This window comes from Fulvia fulva, chromosome 1 (assembly GCF_020509005.1).
Source record: "Fulvia fulva chromosome 1, complete sequence".
In the NCBI taxonomy this organism is placed as follows: Eukaryota; Fungi; Ascomycota; class Dothideomycetes; order Mycosphaerellales; family Mycosphaerellaceae; genus Fulvia; species Fulvia fulva.
The window spans coordinates 8,862,190-8,889,097 of NC_063012.1; the positions used below are offsets into that span (position 1 = coordinate 8,862,190).

The 26,908-nt window shown below is 53.8% G+C and overlaps 12 protein-coding genes across 12 annotated transcripts; 6 read left to right on the top strand and 6 right to left on the bottom strand.

The window, feature by feature from the left end:
- Positions 1-1,281: 1,281 nt before the first annotated feature.
- Positions 1,282-1,859, top strand: CLAFUR5_01740 (Cytochrome P450 monooxygenase; the record flags this gene model as incomplete). The annotated part of the gene is made up of 2 exons (XM_047900888.1): positions 1,282-1,478; positions 1,586-1,859. 2 exons carry the CDS (start codon positions 1,282-1,284, stop codon positions 1,857-1,859), a joined length of 471 nt encoding a protein of 156 aa, XP_047755426.1.
- Positions 1,860-3,193, top strand: CLAFUR5_01741 (Cytochrome P450 monooxygenase patH; the record flags this gene model as incomplete). Its single annotated transcript, XM_047900889.1, has 4 exons — positions 1,860-1,987; positions 2,036-2,734; positions 2,805-2,950; positions 3,006-3,193. 4 exons carry the CDS (start codon positions 1,860-1,862, stop codon positions 3,191-3,193), a joined length of 1,161 nt encoding a protein of 386 aa, XP_047755427.1.
- Positions 3,194-4,507: 1,314 nt separating this feature from the next.
- CLAFUR5_01742 (Phototropin-2) lies at positions 4,508-6,385 on the bottom strand (the record flags this gene model as incomplete). Its single annotated transcript, XM_047900890.1, has 1 exon — positions 4,508-6,385. The coding sequence occupies one exon, from the start codon at positions 6,383-6,385 to the stop codon at positions 4,508-4,510; it is 1,878 nt and encodes a 625-aa protein (XP_047755424.1).
- A 688-nt stretch (positions 6,386-7,073) lies between these two features.
- Positions 7,074-7,565, top strand: CLAFUR5_01743 (uncharacterized protein; the record flags this gene model as incomplete). The annotated part of the gene is made up of 2 exons (XM_047900891.1): positions 7,074-7,090; positions 7,136-7,565. 2 exons carry the CDS (start codon positions 7,074-7,076, stop codon positions 7,563-7,565), a joined length of 447 nt encoding a protein of 148 aa, XP_047755425.1.
- Positions 7,566-8,855: 1,290 nt separating this feature from the next.
- Positions 8,856-11,656, top strand: CLAFUR5_01744 (Zinc finger transcription factor ace1; the record flags this gene model as incomplete). Its single annotated transcript, XM_047900892.1, has 4 exons — positions 8,856-9,363; positions 9,416-9,660; positions 9,724-10,019; positions 10,321-11,656. 4 exons carry the CDS (start codon positions 8,856-8,858, stop codon positions 11,654-11,656), a joined length of 2,385 nt encoding a protein of 794 aa, XP_047755430.1.
- Positions 11,657-12,269: 613 nt separating this feature from the next.
- Positions 12,270-13,565, top strand: CLAFUR5_01745 (uncharacterized protein; the record flags this gene model as incomplete). The annotated part of the gene is made up of 1 exon (XM_047900893.1): positions 12,270-13,565. One exon carries the CDS (start codon positions 12,270-12,272, stop codon positions 13,563-13,565), a length of 1,296 nt encoding a protein of 431 aa, XP_047755431.1.
- On the bottom strand, positions 13,558-15,109 carry CLAFUR5_01746 (uncharacterized protein; the record flags this gene model as incomplete). The annotated part of the gene is made up of 2 exons (XM_047900894.1): positions 13,558-14,199; positions 14,507-15,109. 2 exons carry the CDS (start codon positions 15,107-15,109, stop codon positions 13,558-13,560), a joined length of 1,245 nt encoding a protein of 414 aa, XP_047755428.1.
- A 329-nt stretch (positions 15,110-15,438) lies between these two features.
- On the top strand, positions 15,439-16,599 carry CLAFUR5_01747 (Sterol-4-alpha-carboxylate 3-dehydrogenase, decarboxylating; the record flags this gene model as incomplete). Its single annotated transcript, XM_047900895.1, has 1 exon — positions 15,439-16,599. The coding sequence occupies one exon, from the start codon at positions 15,439-15,441 to the stop codon at positions 16,597-16,599; it is 1,161 nt and encodes a 386-aa protein (XP_047755429.1).
- A 61-nt stretch (positions 16,600-16,660) lies between these two features.
- Positions 16,661-18,399, bottom strand: CLAFUR5_01748 (uncharacterized protein; the record flags this gene model as incomplete). Its single annotated transcript, XM_047900896.1, has 3 exons — positions 16,661-17,251; positions 17,361-18,272; positions 18,346-18,399. 3 exons carry the CDS (start codon positions 18,397-18,399, stop codon positions 16,661-16,663), a joined length of 1,557 nt encoding a protein of 518 aa, XP_047755432.1.
- Positions 18,400-18,726: 327 nt separating this feature from the next.
- On the bottom strand, positions 18,727-20,980 carry CLAFUR5_01749 (putative transketolase; the record flags this gene model as incomplete). Its single annotated transcript, XM_047900897.1, has 3 exons — positions 18,727-20,207; positions 20,261-20,783; positions 20,927-20,980. The coding sequence occupies 3 exons, from the start codon at positions 20,978-20,980 to the stop codon at positions 18,727-18,729; spliced, it is 2,058 nt and encodes a 685-aa protein (XP_047755433.1).
- A 938-nt stretch (positions 20,981-21,918) lies between these two features.
- Positions 21,919-23,109, bottom strand: CLAFUR5_01750 (uncharacterized protein; the record flags this gene model as incomplete). The annotated part of the gene is made up of 1 exon (XM_047900898.1): positions 21,919-23,109. One exon carries the CDS (start codon positions 23,107-23,109, stop codon positions 21,919-21,921), a length of 1,191 nt encoding a protein of 396 aa, XP_047756535.1.
- Positions 23,110-24,944: 1,835 nt separating this feature from the next.
- Positions 24,945-25,885, bottom strand: CLAFUR5_01751 (Cell division control protein 14; the record flags this gene model as incomplete). Its single annotated transcript, XM_047900899.1, has 2 exons — positions 24,945-25,573; positions 25,624-25,885. The coding sequence occupies 2 exons, from the start codon at positions 25,883-25,885 to the stop codon at positions 24,945-24,947; spliced, it is 891 nt and encodes a 296-aa protein (XP_047756534.1).
- Positions 25,886-26,908: the final 1,023 nt, after the last annotated feature.

Genomic DNA, 26,908 nt, shown 5'->3' on the forward strand with positions numbered 1-26,908 from the left:
GTTGTCTCTTCTGAGTGTTGCGAGCATTGCGAGCGTTCTGGCGGACCGTGGTGTTGTTCAATTCAGCTACTGCTTCGGCGCCCTCAACGATAGCAATCTGGGCTCCACGGAAGAGTGGCTCCAGTCGCTGCTTAATAGACTCATCTATCAATGGATCAGCTATAAGCGCAGCAGTGTATCGACCGAAGGTCCTCACTGTTGTTGGAAGCTGCTTATCGTTGACAATCGGCTCCGGTGTTGAGACTCGTTTATTCGATCGAAGAGCAGCTAGGTCTTGCCTTGCACGAGCCAATATTGGCTCCGGATTGAAGGGGTAGATACCACACTTCTCGAAGCCGCTTATGATGGTTGTTGGCTTCATTGCTTGCCTTCTGAAGGCCTCGAAGTCATGCAAGAACTAGGTCCAGTATGGTATCGCTTGAGGATCGAATTTGCGCTGATCTGGACCATCCGGAGTCGCGCGGATACGCCTATCTTGTCACACCTCCTCCAGTAGGTTGTAAGAACAGCTTCTTGATCGTCTGTCAACACCGTGTGCGTACGCGGCCGTGCGCTGCGTGAGTTGTGACCGAGAAGTCGTCTTCTGAAGCGTTGGTAATCGACACCCCAGTTGGCGGCTACCTGCTTGACAGGACCTGGATTTGACGCGTCGCAGTACCACTGCACGGCCTCACTGATGAGCTCCTCTTCTTCACGATAGATGGAAGCAACCATATTGATGAGATAACGCGTGTTGAATGGAAGATACGCGTGTTGGAAAGCGTGGTTTTATTGAGGTGTCCAATATCACTGGGTTGTCCAACACCCGCGAAGCGGGTGCATGGGGACCGACACGGCTAATCTATGCCTCACCGTCTGACTGATGACACACTCATTCTTGGTAATTACAGACCTCTGTTGGGCCAAACAACGACTGCACGATGGATGCATATGTAGCAATATTGAGTCCCAGCACTGATCATCGGGCCGCCATCGCAATGCTACTGTACTGTGTACATGTAAGGTAGCACTCACTCACTCTACACAGCATGCAGGGACATTGTGTGGCTGCAGTCAACAGCTAGAAGTCTTCCCCATGTGCTGCACGATCCCACTAAGGTTAGATAATCCGCGTCAAAACTTGACTGGCGTTACCTGGACAACAGTTGGCTTTGGTTCGGCTGTGCGCCAGATGGGACTGTGTCCCTCATCATCACACAAACGCCATAGCTCCCCATGCTCTCTCAGCGGCACACAGGCTGGCTGCAGTCTATCACTGACGAGTTCAGCAAAAGGCACTTGATGACCAAAGGCGTCATGTACTCTCTTTTGCTGACCGTACTCGGTCCCATCGTAGCAGGCATCGTCTACACCATATTGCTTGTAGGACGTCGTGAGAAGAACTTACCACCGGGTCCTCCTACCTTCCCTATCCTAGGCAATCTTCTACAAATACCACTTAAAGGAGCGCACTTTCAGTTCACCAAATGGGCAGAGCAGTAAGCTAACCTCGCTCCACTTGTCGTCTCCCTCCTTTGGCAAACACATGAGAGCACAATCAAGGAATGGGCTGTCGATCTTGTCTGTGCTGATCGTCGGGCTCCAGATATGGTGGCATTTACACCCTCAAGCTAGGCACTGGCACAGCAGCAGTCATCACTGACCGTCGTCTCGTTAAGGAGCTGGTCGATAAGAAGAGCGCAAAGTACTCGGAACGGCCAAAGTCTTATGTCGCCAATCTCATCAGTGGCGGCGACCACATCCTTCTCATGGACTATGGAGCGCAATGGCGAGATACCAGGAAGCTGCTTCATGGGTCGTTCATGGAAAGGATGGTAGACGAGAACCACATGCCACTGCAGGAAGCTGAAGCACGCTAAATGTTATATGATTACTTGGTCAGACCTGATGACCATATGCTGCATCCTAAACGCTTCTCAAATAGCACCATAATGAGCATCGTATGGGGCGTACGTACGCCGACGCCGCAGACGCGGCACATGGAACGGTAAGCTTCAATGCTTGTTATTGTCACCATGCTGACACTCGTCATCAGGCTGTACGCACTTATGGAGATCTGGTCGAAGGTTATGGAGACAGGCGCGACTCCTCCGGTGGATATTTACCCGTTACTCCACTATCTGCCTCAGTCTATTTTCCTCAACTGGGTCGATCGTGCCACCCACGTACAGAAGGAAATGAACCACCTCTACTCCGACTTCCTTCGCGACATCCGTCATCGACGTAGCACAGTTGGTAGTCGAGGAGCCTTCATGGACAAAGTCCTCGAATCGGCCGACAGCGAGAAGCGTATGGACGGATTGACGTACTCTGACCACGAGCTCTGGTTCATGGGTGGCACCTTAACTGAAGGTGGTAGTGACACTACGGCGAGTATCGTCACTGCATTCATGCAGGCTATGGTTGCATATCCTGATGTACAACGGAAAGCGCAGGCAGAGATTGATGCTGTGATTGGTCCGGATCGCAGTCCAACCTGGCAGGACTACAAGAGACTGCCATACGTAGCTCAGTGCGTCAAGGAGACGATGCGCTCGCGTCCAGTCACTCCGTTGGCATTTCCTCATGCCCTCGCTGAGGACGACTGGGTCGATGGCATGTTCTTGCCAAAGGTACGCATGTGCATCGCGTGCCCCAGGTCCCAACGAAACGACTGCAGATGCTTACATGGTATCATGATACAGGGCACGGTCATCATCGTCAACGCTTGGGGTCTGCATAACGATCCCAAGAGGTAAGCTGCACTCGTCACACATCGTGACTTGCTCCAGTCACCATACTTCGCTGACATGATAATCACGTAGATTCCCAAGTCCCGAGCATTTCGACCCAGACCATTTCAAAGACATGACGACGCCAGCCCCCGAGCTCGCAAATGGCCGCTACGAAAGTCGAGACCATTATGGCTATGGTACGGGCCGTCGCTTCTGCCCTGGCGCCCATCTCGCAGGTACAGTTTCACATCAAAAGTAGGTGGTGACATTACGCTGACATCGGCCTCCCAGAACGTAACCTATTCCTCGCGATGAGCAAGCTTTTGTGGGCATTTAACATAGGTCCTGGCAAAAATGGCGTGCCCGACACATCTCCCGTCACCGGCTACTGCGAGGGCTTCCTGGTATGTGCAAATGACTTCGACGTCAGCTTCGATATCCGCGGAGGGAGAGCAGAAAACGATTCAGAAGGAGCTTGAAGAGCTAAAAGGAGTGTTTGAAAGGTATCAAGTGACAGGAGAGGAAACTGCTTGAGAACAGAACAGAACAGACAGACACAAAGAGGTGTGTGATCTACACATTGTATCACCATCATTACGGTGTTGAAATCGAATCAACCCCACAGCACCATGCTAATCCCATGCTAACGCTCGAGTGACGTCAAAATCACTTACATCCGGTGCAACCCTTTCAATCCGTACGGCCAACACGCCATTTCCTAGACCGAGTTCCTGCTCGGAATCTTCACAAATCTTAGCACGGCGACCTGCTTCGGCTTCTCCCTCTCTCCATTGAACATCCTCTCAGCCTCCGTCCCCGCAGACTCCACCGGCGAACTGGGCTCCGCAGGGCTCGGTGAGTGTGTCTTCCTCGCCCTAAGCTGTGAGTTGAGACGCCTTGCGGCGGCTAGGGCTCCCTGACGATCAGTCGCGAATGATCGTAGCGTTTCAGTAAAGACCGTTGTGTATTCGATGAGCTGTGAAAGAAAGCAACGGTAGCTGCAAAAGGGAAGCAAACAGATCTGATACTTATGTAGGCGCCCACACGGCTTGAGAACACAGCGCTCAGATAATATAATGCTATTGTGTCTGTGAGGTCAAAGAACACGACAAAGAAGGATTGCGAAACAAAGCATCCGAACTGCTAGATATCGGGTCGAACGGTTCACTCATGACAGTGCTGGGATCATGCAGTGCACATGCGGTCCGAGTGAAGCCTAAGTGCGCGTAGTGTCCATAGCATATAATAATCGATCGGCGACATTATATGCATCGATGAACTCTCCTCATTGCTCTCGACCGTACTGGAGCGCCATAGTGTGTGTATCGAGCTTTGTTTGTGCCAGTATTGGTGATATTACAGCATATCGCGCCAGCGTTGACTTTGTTGGTATGATGATGTCTGCATTCGGCATATGGACGTCCTGCAATAGCAGAGTCATGGCCGCATAGAACGCCTTCCTCACCTTTCCTCCGAACTTCACTCATCTTGCTGGACCGTAGCACTTTATACACGTTGCTGAGAGACGGATTTTTGCTCGGCATGAAAGCTCCTTTTGTGAGTTCGTTAAATCCGTCATGCAGCCTGACCCAACAATGGTATCGATTTGATCGCGGCGTCGCTGAAGAATCCGAGTCATGCGACATTTCGTTCACTTCCTTCAGCTGCTTAAATCGATTAAGGTTGCAATGGTCGGGCATGCAGACCTATATGCGTGCCATTGCCTTGGGAACATACATTAGCTATTTCTCGATAGGTTCTCCATCTTCGTTTCGTCGTGATCGCCTGGTATCTTAGAAATCTTGGAATTGATCGTCAAGCTCGTTCGAAGTCGTTGTCCGATGCGACTCTTGCGTAGCTGGCCTAGACTCGTGCTTGAGATAGTCCGCGTACAGCTTGCTGGATGTATACTCTTGGGCACCTGCTCGTGATCCGGGTCCGATACTGCTGGTTGTGCTCTGCCGATTGAGGGATCCAGTCACCGCTTCGTTTTCAACCATAACGACCATCCAGACACCGACTCTCTCATCACTGCCCAACAGTGGAGTGCAATGGATCCAGCGTAGTCGTCCAGTATCCGAGTCCTTCGAAAGCCAAGTCACCTTTGCAGTGACACCCGTGCCCTTGGAGAGGGCATCCATCAACCCCTCTCGCACAGTCGACGGTCCTCCTATCCTATCGAGAAGTTTCGTCTGAAGAAGTCCTGGTATCCGCAGTGCTGGCGATGTGAACGTGATACGCAGCGAGGGATAAGGTCGCACGAGGAGATAGCTCTGATATACTCCTGGCAGACGCCCCGAATGCCCCAGACTAGCACTTGGCCATAGCTGTGCATCCTTCGCTGGCTCATCCATGTCGAGCACGACGCGCTTTGGTTTGGCACCACCACGCTTTGAGCCGATTGAAGAGCTCACTGAGCCGGGATTCTGAGAAACCATACTTCCTGGTGGCGCAACACGATTCTTGACGATGTCTGCTTCTTCCTCTGTGAGCAGTTGTCCAAGGTCGCTGAGAACCTGCTTTGGGCTCCGGTTCGTGTTGTCACCGAATCTAATTCGAGTGCGGTCTTGAGCAAACAGCTGAGCAAACGATTCCAGACCTCGTCCTCCGTGGAGCAGTTGTGATACATCGATCTGACATCCGAGGAAGTACCTAACCTTCCCTTTGTTATCGTACATGGGTGCTAGCAGGAGTAAATTCAAGAAAGGCGAGCCGTCTCTCCGATAGTTTAGAATTGTTTCACAGGACTCTTCACCTTTTGACAAACATGCGATCAGCCGACGGACCGCTGCGATCGATGTTTGAGGTCCCTGCAAAAACCGGCAATTCCGCCCTATAACATACTCCATACCGTATTGGGTGGTGTTGTAGAACTCCTCCGAGGCGTAGACAATGGGGTTATCCGGCAAGGAAGGATCTGTGATGCAATACACTTCTGCCAAACTCGGAATCAGCTCGGTCAGAAGAGGTGCACTGTTTCCTGTGATCTCCTTGACAAGAGTATCGGTGACGAGAGACACTAAACGATACGTCAAGTATGCTGGTAGTGCCTCTTCAACCAGGTCCTCCACTATCTTCTTTGACATCGATTCAAAATGCTCATCCAGCTTTGCAGCACGTAGTTGCGGACTGGCTCCGCGCGACTTCACCTGTCGCGCAATCGCATTCGCGTACTCGACAGCTGCAATTGCCTTCTTGAGCTCTGCATACTGTTGGAGAGTCTCGGCGTGTTGAGGCCGATATTGCTCCAGAAATCGTGCGAAACGAGAGGCAAGCGAGTAGTCTCGCAATATTGAGTCCAGATGGTCTACGGAAAAGAAGCGCAGGGTCAGTGCTTCGATATTGTCGTGAGTGGTGGTTGAAGGAGGAGGCTTTAGATTGTACGAGTCGGTCTCGTCCTCAGAAGTCTTGAGGCCCGTTGCGAGATCTGTCTCTGGATTTGAGCCTAGCTCAGTCGTGGGCTCCGTGACATCTTCATCCTGCTCTGCAACTTCGAAGACGCTGTGCGGAGCCGGTGATGCGACGGGAGACAGAGGCCGCCCGAGTGAGGATCCAGTAGCAGCTCCGTTGGCAGGCTGTCCTGGAAGTAGAGAACCGCCCAGTTCGTCGCGCGGGTTTTGTGGCGCTGGTTCATCGTGGGGTGTTGCATTCACCACTCGCAAACTTGACATATTTACCGAAGCTGTCTTGCGACGCAGCGAAGGAGTGCGTTGCTCCAAAGGGTCTGTCGCAGCTGGATCGGTATCTGCTGTGGAAATCATTGCCACAAGCTCACGACGAGCGTGATCATTGAGATCCAGCTCGAAACATGGCGCTGTATTGCCAGCCCATCCGGCTACCAAGTTTTAAGATCTGCAAGCCATGTCATGATGCAAACCACGTGCGATAGCCGCAGACCGGATCTGCATCGTTCCCGGGATCTGCGGACCCTCAAACCAGCAGGTATCTGCTCTGAAGCCTGATGACTTTGATGTCGTCGTGCAGAGACTCTCTGACAGATGTTGTCCTGACGATAAAGTGCTGATTAAGACGTTAGCCCAAGCTTGACCTCGCTTCTCGGGCTTCGATTTGGTTGGCTGTTTCTGTCTGCGGGTATAAGCAACGAGACACGATAGGAAGCGTACCCTGACAGCAGTGCATCGATAACCTTCATCGCAGGCATAGCTGGTCAAGTACCCAAAGACTTGGCTTCCTCAGGATCATCCTGCTCATGCTATTGTCTCCGACGGCGCGAATATATATCTTGAACCCTTGAGCCCGTTATTGCTGTATCTACCGCAAGAACCGCAGCAACTGTGTGCTCAACAGTCATCGCCCGCACCAAATCCAAAGGTCATCCTGTCAAGCCTTCGAGATACAATGGCTTACACAGAGGTGTCTGTCTGCTCAGTTCCATCCCGGCAATACTGACATCGCTGCAGACTTGCCACACCATTGAACAGTAAGGAGCAAGCAGTCTTCACGTTCCATGGCGAGGCAACAATCAAGGCCCCTGCACAGAAAATCTACGCGGCCCTTCGAGACTTCCGCTCATGTAGCAAGTGGAATGCGTACATGCCAGAGGTCAACACGTTATCTGGATCGAACAATATCGTAGTTGATGGTTTAATTACCCTTCAGTATCGCCCAGAGCCGACAGGTAGCCTCAGGGCTGCTCCCTGTAAGATCGCTGGCATAGTTGAGAATCTGAAAATCTGCTGGCAAGGCTGTTCATCAGGTTTACCCACGTGGATCTGCGTGATGGAAAAGGTCCACGAAGTCACCACCATCTGGTCGGAGGAGTTCTGGGCCATGTGCCACAAACTCTCGGCCATGAGTCAAAGGAGTAACGGATGGTATGAAGGCGTATAGAGGGAGGTTCGTGACGGATCCGGATCGTACGACGTAGCATCAGACAGTCTGGATGCTGTGCCTCTTTCAGCTGCAAGTTGCATTGCGTCGCTGATTGCCTGGCTCGGCAATGATGGCGTGATTTTGCTTCCCGTCCCACTCGATTGGCCAGGCGGCCACATTGTTACCCCGATCAGTGGTGGTAAGTGATGCTGAAGAGTGTACGTGTCGTCCGCAGTGCTCACGGCATGCAAGGCGCCAGAGGCCACGGAGGAAAATGCAAGCCGGTGTGGCGATATGGTATGATCAGTCAGCTTCAAATGGCGAGCTGGCCTCTCTCGACTACCACGAAGAGGGTGCCGCAAGCACTTCCTGTTGTGTCATCCTGCCACGTCTGCTGTGTTTAAAGGATTCACCTCTTGACCGGACATCTGCTCAGCCTATCAAACACCCCGGCAGCGCTCCTTCTCGTGTGCTAGCGGCATGACCCACTATTCCGGTGTGGCGGAGTCATCGTCCTTTGCAGCTTTCGTTGTTGCCTAGCAGCAGGAGGCAAGTCGTGGACGAGGAATAGCGTGCAGAGATGGTACGGAGAGAGTGGCGAGGATATCAGCAGAGGTCGATGTGAAAGGGTAAATCGTGGTCGGTGTTGTTGTTATTATGTAGAGAAACAAAAGCGTTTGGCGGATGTGGCGCAGCTCCTAGGCATGTTCTAGTTCTACACCCTAGCACCAGGCACCGAGCAGGCAGCAGCGAGTGCGCGACCTCGCGCGTAAGTCAGCGGACAGTCGTGCTTCGGTGCGCACCAACCTGGAACCCATTTCCACCCCGACAGCGTCCTCAGGTTCCCAATCGTCCGTCGCAATCGCCAATCCTCGCCATACACCACACTCATCATCATCAGCGCTGTCAGAACACGTCGTCTCCTTCTCTCCTCGACCTCACCTCTCACCTCCGACTTCTCCGGCACCTCGTGATCGCAAACGCCGACCAAGTCAGCGCACATCATCTGCACGCCTGCACACTGCGACGTGACCAGAAGGTCGCCAATACCTCCTACAACCGCTGCCAAAGCCACGTCTCCGCAAGAAACACTCCGCAATACAGGACACGGGCACACATACACACGCACCGCAGTACATGAGCAGTTGACCGCGGGCCACCACCTCTGGGACGGCCACTGCTATTGGGCTGGATCGTGAGTCACCTCCAATACTACCTGCATGCTTGCACAGCTGCTAACTCTGTCCAGGTACCGCCCTCTCCGATCCTCCATCAATCGGTACATCGTCTCGATCCCTCTCCGCCAATATGTCCTCGGCCGCCTCCAACCCGCGCCGCCGTCCGGCCAGGTCCAACAAACCTGACATGACTCCCTCGCTCATCGATTCCTTCCAGAACATGTCCATCCGCAAAGGTGACACCTTTCACCCCAATTCGAACACCAACAAGAGCAGCTTCTGGGACCCGCTTGAGTCAACGTCCAAGTCACCATCTATGCCCGCGCGCTCCACCACCTCTCCCCAGTCGTTGGAGGATCTACTGATTGGTGCGGGGGAGCGTCGTGTGGCCCAGTTGCTCAACAAGGTGGACAAGGCCATCGCCACCAAGTCTACCGTCGCATTGGGAAACGTGCTGAGCGAGCCCGAAGTCCTGCCAGTGCCTACCTTCATGGTCGATCGCGCAACTGTGCGTGGTCAGTCCCAGAGGACTCGCACCCGTCATCACAGCCATTCCTCTGACAGTGGCATTGGGACGTCTGTCGCCGATTCCACCGAATCAGCGTCCGACTCAACGGCCAAGGGTTCTGTCCGCACCGGTGAGCACATCCCTGCGCCCTCTTGAGGGTGTACTAACACTCACTGCATTAGTCTGCTCTGCGCCCTCTGCAGTCAATCATCAGTCATTCTCCGGCATCTCTGATGCTGTAGAAGAGGAACGTGGACTGAGCAAGTACGCCGCCGACCAGATCCACAAGCACATAATCAAGCCTATCCTGCATGAAGACTCTCTCCGGGAGTTCCACGACCTCATCAAGAGTGTCCCGTCTCGCATTGGCGATAAGGAGATCAAGAATCTTCGTGACCTCGAAAAGACACTAATCTTCCTTGCACCGGTAAGTCCTCGCATCCGTACTCATTCGGATTGCGCATTTACTCATGGGTGTTCTGGCGTCCAGGACTATTCGCGTTCTCCTCGAAAATACCTTAATTTCTGCGAACGAACGATACGCGTCCTCCATACCACGGTTACGACACTTCACGAGTCCGACCAGCGAGCGCCGACAGATCGACCGTATACGCAAGGCTACTTTTTGGATTTGGTTGAGCAGGTTCGTCTTGGGTTACTGTCGCCTGAGAGCGCCGCAGTGGTGATTAACATTGCTATACAGATTCGCCGATACGCCATGATCCTGGCTGCTACCAGGGAGAAGCAAGCCAAGGGCGAAAGTTCCGACGCTATGGATGTCACAAAGTAAGTGTATTGTTCCCTTGCCAAGTCTTATTGTGGCTGTACTTGCATCCTCTGGTATTGTGGGACGACTCATTGGCAGTGCATTGCCACATCATTTGACAATAGCGCTTCTGCTATTGTTGAGCGTTGTGCATGTCTCACCTGGCAACTCAACCTTCGCTGGTTGCTTACTCCACTCGATGTTATAAGCATTCACATCGAGCAAAGCAACAGCAGCCAACATGCCAACAGCCACCTCGCATAACAGAGACATGCGGTACAACTTGCGATATGACGAGATTTCACGTGCTAACAATTTCAGGGACGAGCGTGTCTCACTCCATGGGGGCGTGACTCACAACGGAAAGCCAGCTGAGCTTGTTCGTCATCTGCCGGACGGAAAGGTTATATCAGTGGCCACGGGCCAACCCATCTCAGAGGAGGAGCTTGCATCTGCTGGCATGAATGGCAAGCGTCCTGCCACCGATGTCGACGATGAAGAGGTTCTGCGGTCGATGGCACGCCGTAAGAAGAACGCAAAGCCAGAGATCCATACTTGCGAGATCTGCACCAAGGAGTTCAAGCGTCCTTGTGACCTTACAAAGCACATCAAGACCCATGAGCGACCATGGAAGTGCTCGGAACCTGACTGCAAGTACCATGAGTACGGCTGGCCCACCGAGAAGGAGCGCGACCGTCACGTCAACGACAAGCACTCCTCTACGCCATCGTTGTACCACTGCCTATTCACACCATGCCCATACACCAGCAAGCGTGAGAGCAATTGCAAGCAGCACATGGAGAAGGCACATGGTTGGAACTACGTCCGATCGAAGAGCAACGGTAAAGGCCGGGCATCAAATGTTATGCGCCTCCATCAAGGCTCGATGCCTCCTTCACCGTCATCGACGATGCTTACACCTTTGACTCCCATCGCACCCTCTCCATTAAACCAGACATGGTCAGAATCATCGCGTCAGGGCTCGATGGCGCCTCCCCCGATCGCTGGACCAAGCAATTATGGCACGCCGGCTTACGGTACTCCAGCCTTAAGTCAGCCTTCACCGGACTTTGCTGGACACTTCAACATGAACATGAACTTCGACTTTAACGACATGCAGAACTTCCCAACGTCGGCATTCCCGATCACGCCAGCCATGAGTGAGGAGCGCCGTGCTTCTGGCTCACTGTCATCACATTCTGCCATGTTCGATGGCAGTTCGTTCGATGACGCGTCGCCGTTCGAGTACGCGATGGAGAACTACGATTTCAGCAACTTCACCTTCCCGCCATCATTTACACCGAATACGAACGCAGGCGGCGTAAGCACTGGCGCTGCTATGCCTCAAGTCTCGCCGGGAGCACATATGGACCAGACGTTCACCAACGACGCCGTGAACCTTGACGAGGACTACGGTTACGGCGGTGCTGTCAGCGGACCATCTAGCGACTTCACGCTATTCGGTCCTACCGCCCCAGCAGCCACCAGTGGCGACATGTTCCCGTCACTACCTACAGAGTCTAGCTGGGGTAACATCAATATCGAGGCCATGGGCAACAACTTCGGTTCCCATTTCGATGTCAACGGTGCTCCAGCGCTGACGAATGGCGATAGCACACTCGAGGAGCTTTTCCCAGAGCTGAAGAAAGCACCTTGAAGCAAAGCTGCTATGACGCCAAGCACCAATGACAGCTGGCCTACCAAACTCCACCATTTCCACCGGCTTTGTCATTTTCGACAAGCTGCTGCACCATTTCAAGAACTACAACAGAACGGATGAGATGCGATTCATTGATCGAGATCCCCGGTATACGTCCAAGAATGCTTTACTCCTGCTTGACCTGCCTTCATGATATTGGCGATGGGTGCTACAGGTGACGTCGTTGGACATGATGCGCATGACACGACTCCTTCACACGAGATTGAGAGTTGAGATGTAAAATAGACTAGCTTTATGATGGCACGGAAAGTGCCTCTGATGAATGAACCCAAAGAAATGGGATGCATCAACTTTTGATCTTTAATGTTCTCATGTTACCTGGTCACTGCTTTCCCCACTGTACCAGCCTATCACCTACTATATGATAGTAAGGACTTGTCCATGGACTCGGGTCGCCTTTGACGCAATGATCAAGCGTTGCAGCCAGCTTCCTCTCTGCACCCCGCGGAATATCAGTGCCAACTGTTCACTCTACTATGCTACTCCTGTCCTTCGGCCGTGTCGCTCCTTCCTCGTGACCGCTTGTCACCATTCGACGAGCAGGAGCATCATGTGGGACTCTGTATCTCCATCACAGGACGACGCCAACTACCGTCACTGTCGTCGGCATCGCCTCCCGTCTTCAATCTCAGGATCGCAGCCGACGCCTATGGGCAGACCTCGCATGGGTGCTGATGAGCTTGTGTTCGGACGAGTCTCGAGATCGGACGGGTCTCAGTATTGGAGAGCTAGTCATCGGGAGACTGTCAGATCGGACTCAATGGTCAGGCTGATCGATAGTGTGGAGGTGGTCGAGGATGGCAACGGCAATTCCAGTTCTCCGATGAGGAAGTTCTCTGAGCTGTTTGGTCTGGGAGGAAAGAAGGGTTCGATGGATGACGATGGAATGATGGAGAAGGAGGAGGTCAAGAAGAGGAAGGCTTCGAGGAAGTTGAGTGAAGTGGTGTTTGGTGATGCTGCTGGCGGAGGCGAGAAGAGCGGTTGGAGGAGGCGTTTGAGCTCGCTCACATCGTGGAAGGGAAAGTTGCCGGCGAGGAAAGATTCGGCGTGGCCTGCGATGGTTGACAATGATGGTAAGGACGCGGAACTTAACCCTATCGTGCCTCAGAACACTGCTGCGGGCCCGAGGGTCAAGTGTCACCCATATCCGAGCCAGATCGATCAGTATGAGAACTGGCGACCTTCGCAAGAGGCCGAGATTGTCAGCGCTCATTGGACACCATCCCACTCCGCTGCTCACTCGCAGACGAATTTGCTTCAACAGAAGTCGGAGGCATTCGCCCAGCGGGAGGACACCCAAGAACTGATGGAGTGCCTTCCGCATCTGGAGCGACACCGGAAAGTCTCTCAATGGCCAGAGCTGCAGCGAGCCTCCTCGAACCTGGTCCTGGCGCACAAGGCAATCACGCCTCCACATATCGACTCCTCCAGTCTGGCACCTCCCGGTCTGAATGAGAACGCTCGGAGGTCTGTTGAGCGGGTCCATCAAGCTTATGAAGAGGGTCGCTTCAACGAGGACAAGATCGATAGGATGTTTGACGACGATCGCCAAGATTCGCCGGACGCTGAGATGACGGCACGAGATGACTATCTTCGTGTTGTTGCAGCCAAACGTACCGGCTTGGCCGAAGCGTCTGCACATGCATTCCAGTCGCAAGAGCAACATATAGACTCAGAGCGCGCTTTCTGCAGTAACTGTTGCCCTCAGAAGAAGTATCCGGCCCGATATCGAAGGAGACCACAGACTGGCGAAGGGAAGCAGAGCAAGCCAAGCGTCGGAAGCGAGATGGCGCAGCTCGCCGGTGTTATTGGAACGTCTATGCAGCAAGCCCACACATTCATGTAGTGAGCGCAGACAATGCTTTCTTGTTTTGCAAGTCCGGGACTTGAGGCAACGTCGCCGGCGCGCCAGCTCCTGTCTCTTCGAGTCCCACGTCAGCACTGGTGAATCGGTGCAGGAGCGCCACGTTCCAGTCCTGAAATTTGCGGCCACCTTCAGGGAACAGCATAGAGCTCTTGACGAGTACTTTCCATAGCAGATTCATCTCCGTCTCATGAAGCTCTAGCTCTCCTTCTGAAAGTGTCTGCCTGTTGAGGGCACTAGTCGGGGCGCTAGATGCTGTGCATTTCATCCACAATACCTTGAGTGCACGGAGAGGCCGTGGGCTCTGAGCTGCTGATGAGGAGACATCGATGTCAGGCGTGAAGATCCAGGCTTTCAGCGCTGGCTCGTCGTGGTGGTGTGACTGTATGATGAACTTGCGCACGCCTTGACTGTCCATGGAAGAAAGCAAACGACAGGCAAGCCACTTTTCGGGGTCGTACGATGTGAATGGTGCTCCCGGTGCTGTAGATACCGATAGATACGCCTTTCTCAACTTGTAGCCGCCTGTTGAAGAGTGGACATGGCCGATGGCGGTATTACAAGTACTGCACGTGAGATACTCGTCTGCAGAGTGAGTGCCAGGAGAAGGCGAGGTCTGCGCAGGAAAATGATCAGCATGATTTTCGCAGCTATTTGAGCAGTATGTATCAAGCTTAAATCCCGTCAAGCCCATGAGCTCCAAGACGCGACGGTGAAACGCAAGACGGCGAGGAAGTGCTCTGCACGACTAACCACTTGGGCTGGTTCATGCTTTGCAACGTCCCCTACTTGATCTTGGACATTTGTATCCCGACGCTTTCCATGATACTAGACCTTGCGGTCAGGAAGACCAGTTCTTTTTGCCCGTGGTAATAGTGAATCTGAACAGAGGAAGCTACGGAAGTGCAATTGGCGTGACCTACCTTCAGGTTGCTGCAGTCTTCAGGCATGAACACGAAGTCTGTCGGATCGACCATACCGACGCCCGACTGAATTGTGAGTTTGCTATCGGCACTGTACCCCTTGATTGGCGTTTTGCGGTCGCGATCATGTGGAACATCTGGTCTGTGACAATGCCAAAAGTCCATCATCTCGGCCCAATTTTCCGATGGCAGATCTTTCCACACTTTCACCTGACCTTGACTCACGATTTCTGTGTTGCAAGATTGACAAGCAATCGCAGAGGCTGCTGTCATGGAGGGAGCAGACCATGGTACAACGATGCCACTCTCATGATTTGCGTGCGCCAGGAGGCCATTGCCTGCGGACTTGTCCTGGAGCGAAACGCGGAAGCTTAGATCGTTAGTCGGCGCCGCTGGGATGGTGAGAGTCGCATCATTGTGGCCACCGGGTACTGCGACTGGCAAATTTATGGTGGCAACCTCCCCTTCGTGAGCCAAGGTCAGCGCACTCCCATCTGCGGATAGAGTGGCTCTTGTGGCGGTGTTGGAGACGGTCGAGAGCGAGGCCTGTATCGAAAGCGTGCGGATGTTGACCAGGTGTTCCGCATACAGGTGTATGGTCATCGTTGGATGTTTTGTAGGAGCTGATATTGCCCATGGTTGGACGCGACTTGTTCTGTTCAGCTTGGCGAAAGCCACATGGTTCGATGCAGGACGGGAAGTGGAGTTGCAGGGATCCGCTAGCTTCATTTGGAAAGAAGCACTCCAGGGAGTCGCATATCTCGCGTTCGATCTTGGTCAAGACTGTTGCATCTGCCTCGCCAGTGTGCTTCGGTGGTCGACACTACGATAATGCAGCACCCGTTGCGCTGAATCTCGACCACGCCCGCCAACCCCCCCCTTCTCCGTGAGCAACACCACGCGCGATCCTCGCCCATTCGACAACAACGAAGATGGCCACCACGTACGATGAGAAGCAGATAAGAAGTCTGGGAAATGTTCTGGTCACCGGCGGCTCTGGCTTCCTTGGGAACCACATCGTCACTCTGTTGGCATCGCGGAAAGCATGTGCAAAGCTCACCGTCCTCGATCTGAAGGCCCCGCTGAACCCAGTGCCTGGGGTCAACTACGAGCAGGGCGATCTCACCGACTACGATTCAATGCTCAAGTTCTTCGGCAAGCACAACTTCGACGGCGTTATTCACACAGCGAGCCCCGTCATGACCGCCAGCAAGAACAGAGATCTGACATACAAAGTCAATGTCGAGGGAACGAAGACGATGGTGCGCGCAGCACAAGAGACGGGCGTCAAGACATTCGTATACACCAGCTCGGCTAGTGTGATCCACGACACCCAGAGCGACCTGGTCAATGCCAACGAGACATACCCTTTGATCATGGGCAAGGAGCAGCCAGAGTACTACACCACAACGAAAGCACTGGCGGAACTGCACGTATTGGCAGCTAACCGCGCACCCTCTCACCCCAAGTTCCTGACCGCTGCGCTTCGACCATCTGCCATGTTCGGCACTGGCGATGTCCAGCTCATCCCCCCAGGGCTGAGCGCCTACTACAGAGGCCAGACGAAGATTCAGATCGGCCAGAACGAAAACCTGTTCGACTTCACCGAGATCACGAACGTAGCCCACGCCCACCACTTAGCTCTAGCCGCCCTGATGGCCACCCACGACCGCGACGCCAGCGGAAAGATTGCGCCTCTTGACCACGAAAAGGTCGACGGCGAAGCCTTCTTCATCACCAACGATGCGCCAGTCTACTTCTTCGATTTCGCACGTATGTGCTGGGCAGCAGCAGGGGACCGAACCACACCCGCTCAGGTCTGGACTCTGAGCAAAGACTTTGGACTATTCTTGGCCACACTTATGGAGTGGATCTTCTTCATGTTCAGACTTGGAAAGCCGAACTTGACCAGGCAGCAGGTGCGGTACACGTGCATGACAAGGTACTACAACATCGATAAGGCGAAGCGACGTCTCGGGTACCGGCCCCTGGTGAAGCTGGATGAAGGCATACGCAAAGGTGTGGCGGATGCGTTGTATAGAGGCGTAGTTGTGGGACAACCCCCCGAGTTGAAAGGCAAGAAGATACAGTAGCCGTGGCACAATATAAAGTCATGACGTTCCCCGTGATGGCACCTCTGCAGGACCCTTAGACCTATACCTCAAACACAGGTCCGACGTCCCTCCCAGGCCCGAGTCCATTCCGCCTCATATCAGCAGTGTCCACCCTCCATCCCTTCCACTGATCCAGGCCCCTCTTCACCTCCTTAATCCTCTCTATCCTCCTCTTCGCCTCTTCTTCCTGCGCCAGTCTAAAAGCCTCCTCATCAAACCCATCGTCGTCACTCATGAGCCCCATACTCTCCGCCCGGTCCCTCGGCGCCACAGTCTCTCTCGCCCGCCCAGTAAAAGCACTAATTCCAGACGTGATCACGTCTTGGAAGGTACTTGTCTGGCGTGGCAGACCGCCTCTATGCCCGCCGCCCGGGCTGTAGGGACCATTCAGGTCGACGTCTTCGTAATTGACACTGCCGGGGTCCCGATCTTCCATGCCAGGTTGGAGGGCGGCGCGTTGGTCGCGCCAGACTCCGCGGCGGAGGTCGAAATTCTCGGCTTCAAGAGCGCGTACTCGAGCTGCCAGAGCGCCAGTCTCGGTTTCTTCTTCAGCGAGGTCGAAGTCGGAAGTGTCGTGGACGTGAGACGGGCGCGAGCGGTGTTTGAGTTGGGAGCGGAGGTCGTTTAGTTCCTGATATGATTGTCAGCCACGGCTGTGGTATGATAGAGATATGGTATGGTGTCCAGATCGATCCGCCTTTGCTGACAGTGGAGCATGAGACGCCACAATGTCGACTTACCTTGTCTTTACCCTGCGATGCTGCTGTCGTCTCTTTGTGCAACTTTGTCAGCGCCTCAATCTTCTGCTCGAGACTTGAGGCTCGCTGAGCTGCAGCTTCAAGGTTCGAGTTGGCGGATCTGAGATCCGACTCCAGTACAGTAATACGCTTTGTGAGAGCCTCTGGATCCTCGTTCGCGGCCTTGGTCTCATCACTCGGGAAGGCAATGGAGACCTTGAGAGCATCGAGCTCTTTCTTCGCCGAATCAGTAGCAGCATCAGAGGCTTCAACACGGTCTCCAAGGTCTTTGATCGAAGCGTCTCGCTCAGAGATGGTCGTTTCCAGGGTGGTTATCTTATTACGTAGGTTGCTCATGTCAAGCTCCAGGGACTCGATCGTGGACGTCTTGCTCGCGAGCTGTTCGCTGATATCCGGCGTGGCTCCTGATTGTCGCCTCGCCGGTCCCTTGGCAGCTTGCTGTGCTTGCGACAGCTGTCTTTGCACCGCCGCCAGCTCGGTCTTCAGGCTGTCTGCCTCCTTGGCCTTGCTGCGCAGCTCAGCCAACTTACTGTTCCCTTCGCGCAAACTGTCCAGCTCGTCCTCAGCCTTCGTCAGTCGAGTCGATTCTTGCTCGTGCTGCTCTTTCAATGCCTTGTTCTCCTTCTCTAGCTCTTCAACGCGCGCAGTCTGTGACGTGGCCTGTCTGAAGGACTCGGATCGTTGTTTCGACTGTGATGGCTCCGATACATCGTGGGCCGCTTCGGTCTCTACCTCGCCATCGTTGTCATTTTCGTCTGCTTTGGCATTGGCGCTGGCTGCCTCTTCGTTCGCATCATCGACAGCTTCTTCAGCTTTGGCCTCGTCCGCCTTGTCGGCCTTTTTCTTGCTTCCCTTCTTGCCCTTCTTCGCTTGCTCTTTCTTTAGCTGCTCGAACTATACAGGGTTCATGTCAGTCTACCAGCCGACCCTTCTCACGCTGCTTGCTAAGTGCGCTTGAAGACCATACCCGCTTCTTTGCAGCTGCCAGCTTCTCAGCCTTTTCCTTGTCTTCATCGGCCATGATGCGAGGATTCGTCACTTGATGTCTGATCGTCGAAGGTTGTCCAGCATTGAGGAGACGTGCTACCAGCTTGGACACGTTCCCCACATCGACACTGTAAACACGAGACTTCCACGAAATATCAAGAGCAAGGAGCAAGGGAGAGACTGTGGTCGGTCAGGGCACAGTCGACATATATGCACAGGAACTCTGGGAAACGCTCTGTTGCGTCAAATCGTGATATTTGGTTCGTCTATATACTCGCTTCAAGAGCTCGATCAACTCCCGCTCCTCCAGCACGCCGCCAATTCGAGGCCAGCAATAGGCCAACTTCTGTAGACGAGTGCTCTAGATGAGCTGCTGGAACGCACGGTTGAGTGGCGAGCGCAATGGCTTGACCTCCTTGTAGAAGTCCACTGTTGCGACTGCGCGCTTGGCCACACCAGCTGGAGTAAACTCAAACTTCTCGTACACCTTGGTGTATGGTCCGGAAGCACCGAATCGGTTCAGACCGAACTGCTCGTGTGAGTACTTCTCCCATCCGAGAGTGCTCATAACCTCAACACTGAGTGCTGGGATGCCATCTGGGATCACTGAAAGCTTGTAGTCCTTCGATTGTGCGTCGAACACCTCAACGCAAGGCATCGAGACGACACGGGCAGCAGTGTTGTGGTTATCCTTGAGGTACTTGACGGCTTCCAAGCAGAGCGACACCTCTGAGCCTGTCGAGACAAGTGTGATCTGCGCGTTCGAGTCCTCGAGTGCGACGTAGCCACCCTTGATGGCCTTCTCGATGGTGGAGCCCTCGAGCTGTGGCAGGTTCTGGCGTGTCAGAGCCATGATCGAAGGTGTGCTCTGCGATGTGAGAGCCACGTAGTAAGCTGCGGAGGTCTCGTTACCGTCGGCTGGACGCCAGACCATCATGTTTGGCAGGGCGCGGAAGTGTGCAAGAGTCTCGATAGGCTGATGTGTTGGGCCGTCCTCACCAAGACCAATCGAGTCGTGGGTAGCAATGTAGATGACTCGCTGGTGGGAGAGCGAAGAGAGACGGACGGCACCGGCAGCGTAGGAGACGAAGTTCAAGAAAGTGCCACCGGCCGGGATTATGGTACCGTACGCGGAGAGACCGTTCATGATACCAGCCATGGCGTGCTCACGCACACCGTAGCGCATGTAGCGACCGCTCCACTCACCAATGCCGAGACTTGGTGGCTGGAAGTCGACGGCGGCCTTCCAGCGGGTGTTGTTGGAGCCAGTCAAATCAGCAGATCCGGACACAAGCTCTGGAACGGCCTCGTAGATGGCCTCAAGAACGGACTCGGACAGCTTACGGGAAGCAATAGCCTTGTCCGATGGCTTGTAGACCGGGAGCTTTGTCTGCCAGCCCTCTGGGAGCTTGCCAGTCAGACGACGCTTGAGATCAGCGCCGAGCTCCTTGTGCTCCTCGCTGTATTTTTCGAGAAGCTTGTTCCACTCCTGCTCGGCCGCAGCACCCTCAGACGCGTGCTTGTGGTACATGTCGTAGACCTCTTGTGGAACAACGAAGCTCTTCTCTGGGTCGAAACCGAACTTCTCCTTGACCTGCTTGCAGTCATCGTCCTTCAGTGGGTTGCCGTGGACACCGCCGGTGCCCTGGAGCTTCGAGCCGAAACCAATAGTGGTCGTCAGTCTGATCATGGATGGCTTGTCCTTGATCTCCTTGGCCTTCTTGATGGCGGCCTCGATGCCCTCGAGATCGCTGTCACCGTCCTTAACCCACTCGACGTGCCAGCCATACGCCTCGAAGCGCTTGGTGACATCCTCGGTGAAGGCGCACTTGGTGTCACCGTCTGTGGAGTGGTTAGCTCAAGCTACCTCGAAGGGAGAGGCAAAAACTACTGACCAATGGAGATGTGGTTGTCGTCGTAGATGGCGATCAGGTTACCGAGCTGCAAATGACCGGCGGTGGAAGCTGCCTCACTGGCAACGCCCTCCATAGCGCAGCCATCACCGAAGAATGTGTATGTGTAGTTGTTCACCAGCTCGTAGCCTGGCTTGTTGAAGACACCGGCAGTGTGTGCCTGGGCAATGGCCAGACCGACTGCATTGGTGAAACCCTGACCGAGAGGACCAGTTGTGACCTCGATACCTGGAGTGTCGTGGCTCTCTGGGTGACCTGGCGTGATGCTATCAACCTGGCGGAAGTTCTTCAGGTCATCAATGCTGACGTCGTAGCCGAATAGGTGCAGCAGGGCGTACTGCAGCATGCAGCCGTGACCGTTGGAGAGCACGAATCGGTCGCGGTTCAGCCACTTGGGGTTCTTGGGGTTGAAGGTCATGAACTTATTGAACAAGACGTGGGCCACAGGGGCCATGCCCATAGGCGCGCCCGGGTGGCCGGAGTTGGCCTTGAACGTGGCATCGACCTGCAAGCCGCGAATACTGTGTCAGCGGTTGTGTTTCTGCGTCTTGGTAGAGCTGTGTGCCGTGACCTGCTGTGTCTAGGCTTGCGGTGAAGCATTGGGACAGCTCGGAGCACAGTTCGGGACAGAGTGTGGGCTTCACTTACGGCCAACGTCCGGATGGTGTTGATGGCCAATTCGTCAGTCTTGCTGTAACCCATCTTTGCTGTGGTGTGGTGAGGAGATGTAGAAGGAAGAAGAGTTGGAAACGCTAAAAAGTCGACACGAAACGTCACTTTTGGTGGGGCGCTGTTCAACAGCCTTTGGAGGGGTGATGGTGATCTCAGCGGATTCCGCCCAAGTTTTGCCGTGACGGTGATCAAACGTCGATGTCGGCGTTTGACAATGATGTGAATGCCGACTCTGTTACATCATGTATTGATCGTGACTCCAGATGTCCTTGGAAATGGCAATGAACGGTCGTTGTCTTCGTCGTCAAAGTGTCGGCGACCAGGGCAGATTGTCTCGTTTCGTGCCCAACGGCAATGGCAGTTCATACAGCTTCGTTGAGGCTTCTCGCGGATGCACAACTCCCGTCTGAATGACCAATCGCTGAATCATGCGCTACATAGAGTACATGTAGGTGCTCACGGATCTGCTGCGGCGAAGAATCATGTCCGTCCATACAGCAAGCTCCCGCAGTGGCTCTTCCCACTGTTTGCACGTGCGTTGGAAGAGCGCGAAATGCATTAGAACTATGCACCTGCTGTGCCTGCAGGGACCGTGGGCCACGGATTGACTTTGGTGTCGGTCGCCTTGAACGAAAAATGCCGAAGCAGCGACACTGTCTGGACGACACTTTACTGTATATCATCTCTATCATACATTCCCAGCAAAGGGTATGGTCTAAACATTGTCACTATCGGCCGTTTAAATAATGAGGGCTGTGGGCAAAGAGATACAAGAATCGGACCATCTCTACATGTAAACACGGTGGAGCATAGCAAATGCTAAAGCAGTAAAAGCACCGTGACACACCTTCTCTCGGACGCAATGACAGTTTCGAAGGTACTGCGTCTGTCCTGCGATGCTTGCTATCACTGTCGTTGTTCGAGAGCACGGCGGCCACCTCTTTTGTCCACAGCCCCCGGAATGCTTTTCATTGTCGGAAGTGGGCCTCCAGTGGTGTTGCAATCGAAACACTGAGATATAGATCATCACCTTGCCGTCGCGGAGTCAACTTGGGTTCCCATAACGGACTTCGTAACGGAGGCGATCTGACTGCTGCTGCCACTTCGTTCGGAAGTGGCCAGGCTGATTCCCGCTTGTTCGCAACGCGTCCATATCCGTTGAACGGACTCTCTTGCCTGTGGGATGGGCGGACCTTCTGTGAAATGCTAGCCGCCTGCTGGGGATTTTTCCGCGAGTGAGAAGCGTACGCTAAATCGTGGATCTTGAGTCCCAGCTCTAGATCTTGTTGAGCCGTAGGTCCTCTACGCTTGGCGGCTAAATTCGAGCCCATAAATGAGGGCGAATGCCTTGAAGACACTTGTTTATCGGGCACCTGCCACCGGGCTACAGGCCAGGTCACAGAGTTTGGCGAGACCTGATAATTTGGTGATCTGGGCACTGACTGATTGGAGCTTCGAGGTACCTTCGGATATCTAATGGCTGCGATTGGCGACTCTACCACAGGGGTCAATCTTCTGTCCTCTTCATCCGGCGGAGTGGGCTCGTCCGGATCAGTGCTCTCGAAGGAGGTCCTGCGTGAAACGTCTGACGCTGTTGATGTTCGTACTGCGCGCGGCGGAAAGACCGCCTTCGTTACAGTAATGGCCGCCGGTGGCGGTCGGCGGACCTGTGTCTGCTCTTCGATGGGTGTTGCAGAGTAGAGGTCGTCGGGCGAGCCACTATCTACGCTTGCGTAGTACTTTAGCAAGCTATGGCTGCTGGAGCGGTTGTTTGAGTCACTATCACATCGATCGCTCGAGGTCGATACTATAACTGGAGGTGGTGGAAGCAGTTCGAAGTCAGGGGAGCCCTCGGCTTCTCTGACAGTATATGCTTTCCCAGGTATCGACAATGACAACGCCGGTTGTTTAGCCTGCTCTAGAGACCGTGTGTTGTGATGCGCAGATTGATAAGCTGGCATCTTGTAGGCTGCAGGATGCGCAGGTAGTCCGGGATACAGCGCTCTCTGAATCGTAGGGCTTCTGTGCTCTTCAAATACTGTTGCTGGGGTTTGGACACCAGGTACTTGTGGGGACTTTTGAGGAGGCTGTGGTGGTTTGCTACTAGGTCTCTCGGGTAGTAGCTGAGATACTGTTCTCGTACTGGAATCGCTCCTCATGCTTTCCGGAGTGGTGGGCCTTGCTGTTCGAGGACATCGGTCGGGGACCTTTCTGCGTGCTTGCAGTGTAGGCACGAGACACGCTTTCTGTGCAGAAAATACTGGCCATACTGTCCTGTGCTTCTCAGTTGGACTGTGACTCTCGAGACATTGTGGTGTGGCAGAGCTGCTGAATGGCTGTCGTGGATCTCCAAAGCCATGCTTGAGTGTGGGCGAGAATCTTGGGGGTGCATCATTCACAAAATCGTAGGAATGACGCTGATCCTTCTGCCTGGCTCTACGTCTGCGGAGTAAAGCTGCTAGATAAAATCCGGCTATAGTAATGATGACAATTCCCAGTGCAGCTATCGAAATACCCACGGTTTGTGCAGTGGAGAGTCCCGAATTTTGCTTAGCCAGACTCGAGCCGGAAGCTGTTGTCGATGCGGTTGAGGTCGCTGCTGTAGCACTGGAGTGGGCGTATGTTGAGGTAGTGAAGGGCGTCTCACTTGCAGTGATACTCGAGACAGAGGTCGATGTTATGGTCGATGTTATGGTCGATGAAGTTCCATACGATAGCACAGTATGCGTGGCAGCTACTGCAGGGCCGTGACCAACACATATGTTATAGGCGTCGCCTCGTTCGCTAATTGGTGGTTTTGAGCATTGCGTATGCACGCAGATGAGGGCGATCTCGCCTAGAGTATATCCTTTCCTGCTGTACTGCGAACACAGACACGAAAGATCGTCCGCGCCGCAATTGAATTCTTCTTGGATGTAATTGAATGTGCAAGCCTGAGCACAGGTGGATAATGATGTTGAGTCAAATGAAGCTGTTGCTGACCTTGGAGCTCGTTCGCGTCGTTGTGAGGCGTGACTGGGTGGTGTCGAAATGCTGTGGCGCATAGGCATGTTTTACAGAGTCTTCTGCAGAACCAAGGACATTATCTCCCCTTCTTGGGATTGCGCTGTGTGGTGCTTCGAGTTGGCAACAACTGTCCACGCTGCTGACATACGAAAGTCGACCTCAATATTAAGTAGGTCAATAGCAAAGCTGGCCAGCAGCAGAGATGAATCGAACGAAGAAAAAAGGAAGGAAACACAAGGAAACTCGTGCAATCGTGTCGTGCTGGAAAGGAAGAAATTCGAGAGCTGACCGTGAGGACATGATACAACAGGCCGCTGTCGTCAGGCGTCATTGCCGCCATCATACTCACCACGGCGACTGTCGTGGCTTATCGTTTGCTGTTGGCTGTGTACGCGCCCACGGCGCCTGCAGCAAGCAGTTGGGCGCCACCGGACCCAGACCGTGGCCAATTGCGACCAAGCATTCTCGACACCAACGTCGCGACTCAATTGTCTCTTGCTCGTGATGACAGTGACCTTACGGCACAGGTATTGCTTACAAAGTGGGAGAGGAAGCAGTAAGGCGCGTGCTTTGCTTCATTAAGTACAGTCGACTGGTTCGAAGGTGCTGCGATCGTTCGACGCAGATTGACATTACTGTCGCTTCCGGGGTGCCTCCTCTGTCAGGAGGCCTAAGACCAATCAAACAATCATTGCATTGGATATCGTATAACCAAAAGAACTCCGCCAATCCATGCGAAATATCCTACAGTGTTTCCACGATGTGTGTGAACATCGGACAGCACCAGCTGAACTCCGTCGCTCGGAAACGTTCAGAACCTTAGAGATCGACCAGAAACCAGTGCACACCCGCTACTCTGCAACCAGAACCCTCACGAGACTGATGAAACGCCGAAGCAACCTCGGAGCATAGAGCCAGTATCGAAATGCTTCAAAAACGCCGGCCCGATGCAACATGGAATGAAGGAGAGCATAGCTAGGCACGACGCTCAGACTGTCACGCCGAATGGCGCAGTGTCTTGCAGGTCCGCTACCAATTCGCCGACATTTCTGAGGTACTGGCCCAACAGCTGCTGCTTATCGTACTGCGTCCGTATATCGGTATCCTCATAGTCAACATCCATGGTGTCTCCAGAGTGTGTTCTCGCATGGCCAGCGAATGCAGACTCGTGCCTGTGGAGGTCTCGGTGCAAAATCGCAGTGTTCGGAGCACTTGCGCTTGACATTGGCGATACAGCAGCCTCTGGCATGAGGTAAAAGTATAGGAACTCCAAGGATCGCATCTTCACTTCCTTTGTTGTCGATCTGCTCTTGAACAAGCTCGTGACGGTGAGCAAGCCATCGATTGCTTCGAATGTCCTTGTGTTGCGGGGACAATCTAGTAGTGCGGCCACGAGCACTAGCAGAGCCTGCGATTGTATTCGCGGCGGGTTTGCGGAGTCCAGAAGATCTAGAAGGAGGTTCATGTGTGTTTCGCGACCAAACAGGCATTTCGAGGGCGGGTGGAGCAGGAGAACACCTTGCAGCAGTTCCAGAGCAGCTAATATGAGCAGGTCGGTATCGGAGGGATTTCCCATCCCCATTAGACATTCGAGGGTCGACATTATCCGTGATGCGACTGTCTTTCGTTAGCAAGCCCCTTGGCCACAGCTGTCGGCGTGTTTGTACCATTCCACTGGAAGCCCTCTTGTAGCCGAAAGAATTCTCGATAGGCGGGATCTTGCCTGAGATCACCCAGTGCCTTCACCTGGCCTTGTTGCTTTCCTCCCCCATCTAGTGCCGAGCTCTTCCGTTTGTGTGGTGATCGTGAGCCGGCTATCGAAAGACATATCTGCGCGAGCAGTCCCTCGATCTGCCGTACGCCTTTGCGGATCTTCGCACTGTCGCGGGACGATATGTTGTCGAACGAGGGTGAAAGGAGCGACTCCATCGTGTGCGCAGACGAGGTTATTACTCGATCAGGCGATGCACATTATAGTAGACTCGTGGAGGCATCGTGAACATGCAGCTAGATCTCTAGCTTTGGCCAAGAATAAAAACGACGGTGTTGTCAGGGGCAACGCTCCCTTTGCCGGGAGCCGAGAGCGAGATGTTGTCGAGCTCATTTATTACTTCGCCTTCACACCTTCATCTTCTCCACATGTTCCGGCCAACAATGGTCATACACTGTCATTACCCATGGCGACATCGAGACCAGAAATTTATGTGGTGTGACACTGCAAATACAGAAGTCAAGTCTTGTGCGAGCGCTATGCCGTTCACATCCCAGCGTTGGTTTGATCCCTAGCACATGCCTTCCGGCGGCTGTGTTCCTGCAGTCACGCTCGAAGGAGATGACATTTAACTCGCGGCGTCCAATAATTGCTGTTCACAGTCGTGTTCATGAAAGTGATGCGCTTGCCCCTTCGAAGCACGCACAGTTGTTAGAGCCCTCAACCGCGACACTCATGTGGCGACTGCCCGGCTGTTGAAGTATATGCATAGACCTGATCGCGGCAGTAAGAGTGTGCTCACTGTTCAGACCTGAAAGTGCTGCGTTTGAGTAGGGCACCATACTGAGCAAGTTGCAGTCGCATACCCCGAGGTCTACTCCCACCGAATACTCGCGTGGCACATCTCGTTGTTCATCAGCTGCGAGATCCTGGGAGGATGCAATGCCTGTAAGATCGGCTCCGCATTGCGCGACCCGACGAAGAGCTGTGTTTGACGATCGTGCTCTGCTCTAGCTTGTGTCAGAACCATGGTCATGGCCACGTTGTGTCTGGTGGCACCGGCCGTGAGAGACGAATGACTTGTCTGCTGTGCCACTTTCATTATGACTCATGAGGTAGGCTGCTTTCATGAAGAAGATGCGATTTGGGGTGCGCATGGAAGATCTAATAGTATTTAAACCCCGCTCACATCGGTGAGTTTCGCCAAACACCCGCTGTCTATTCGTTGTCGCAGCACAGAT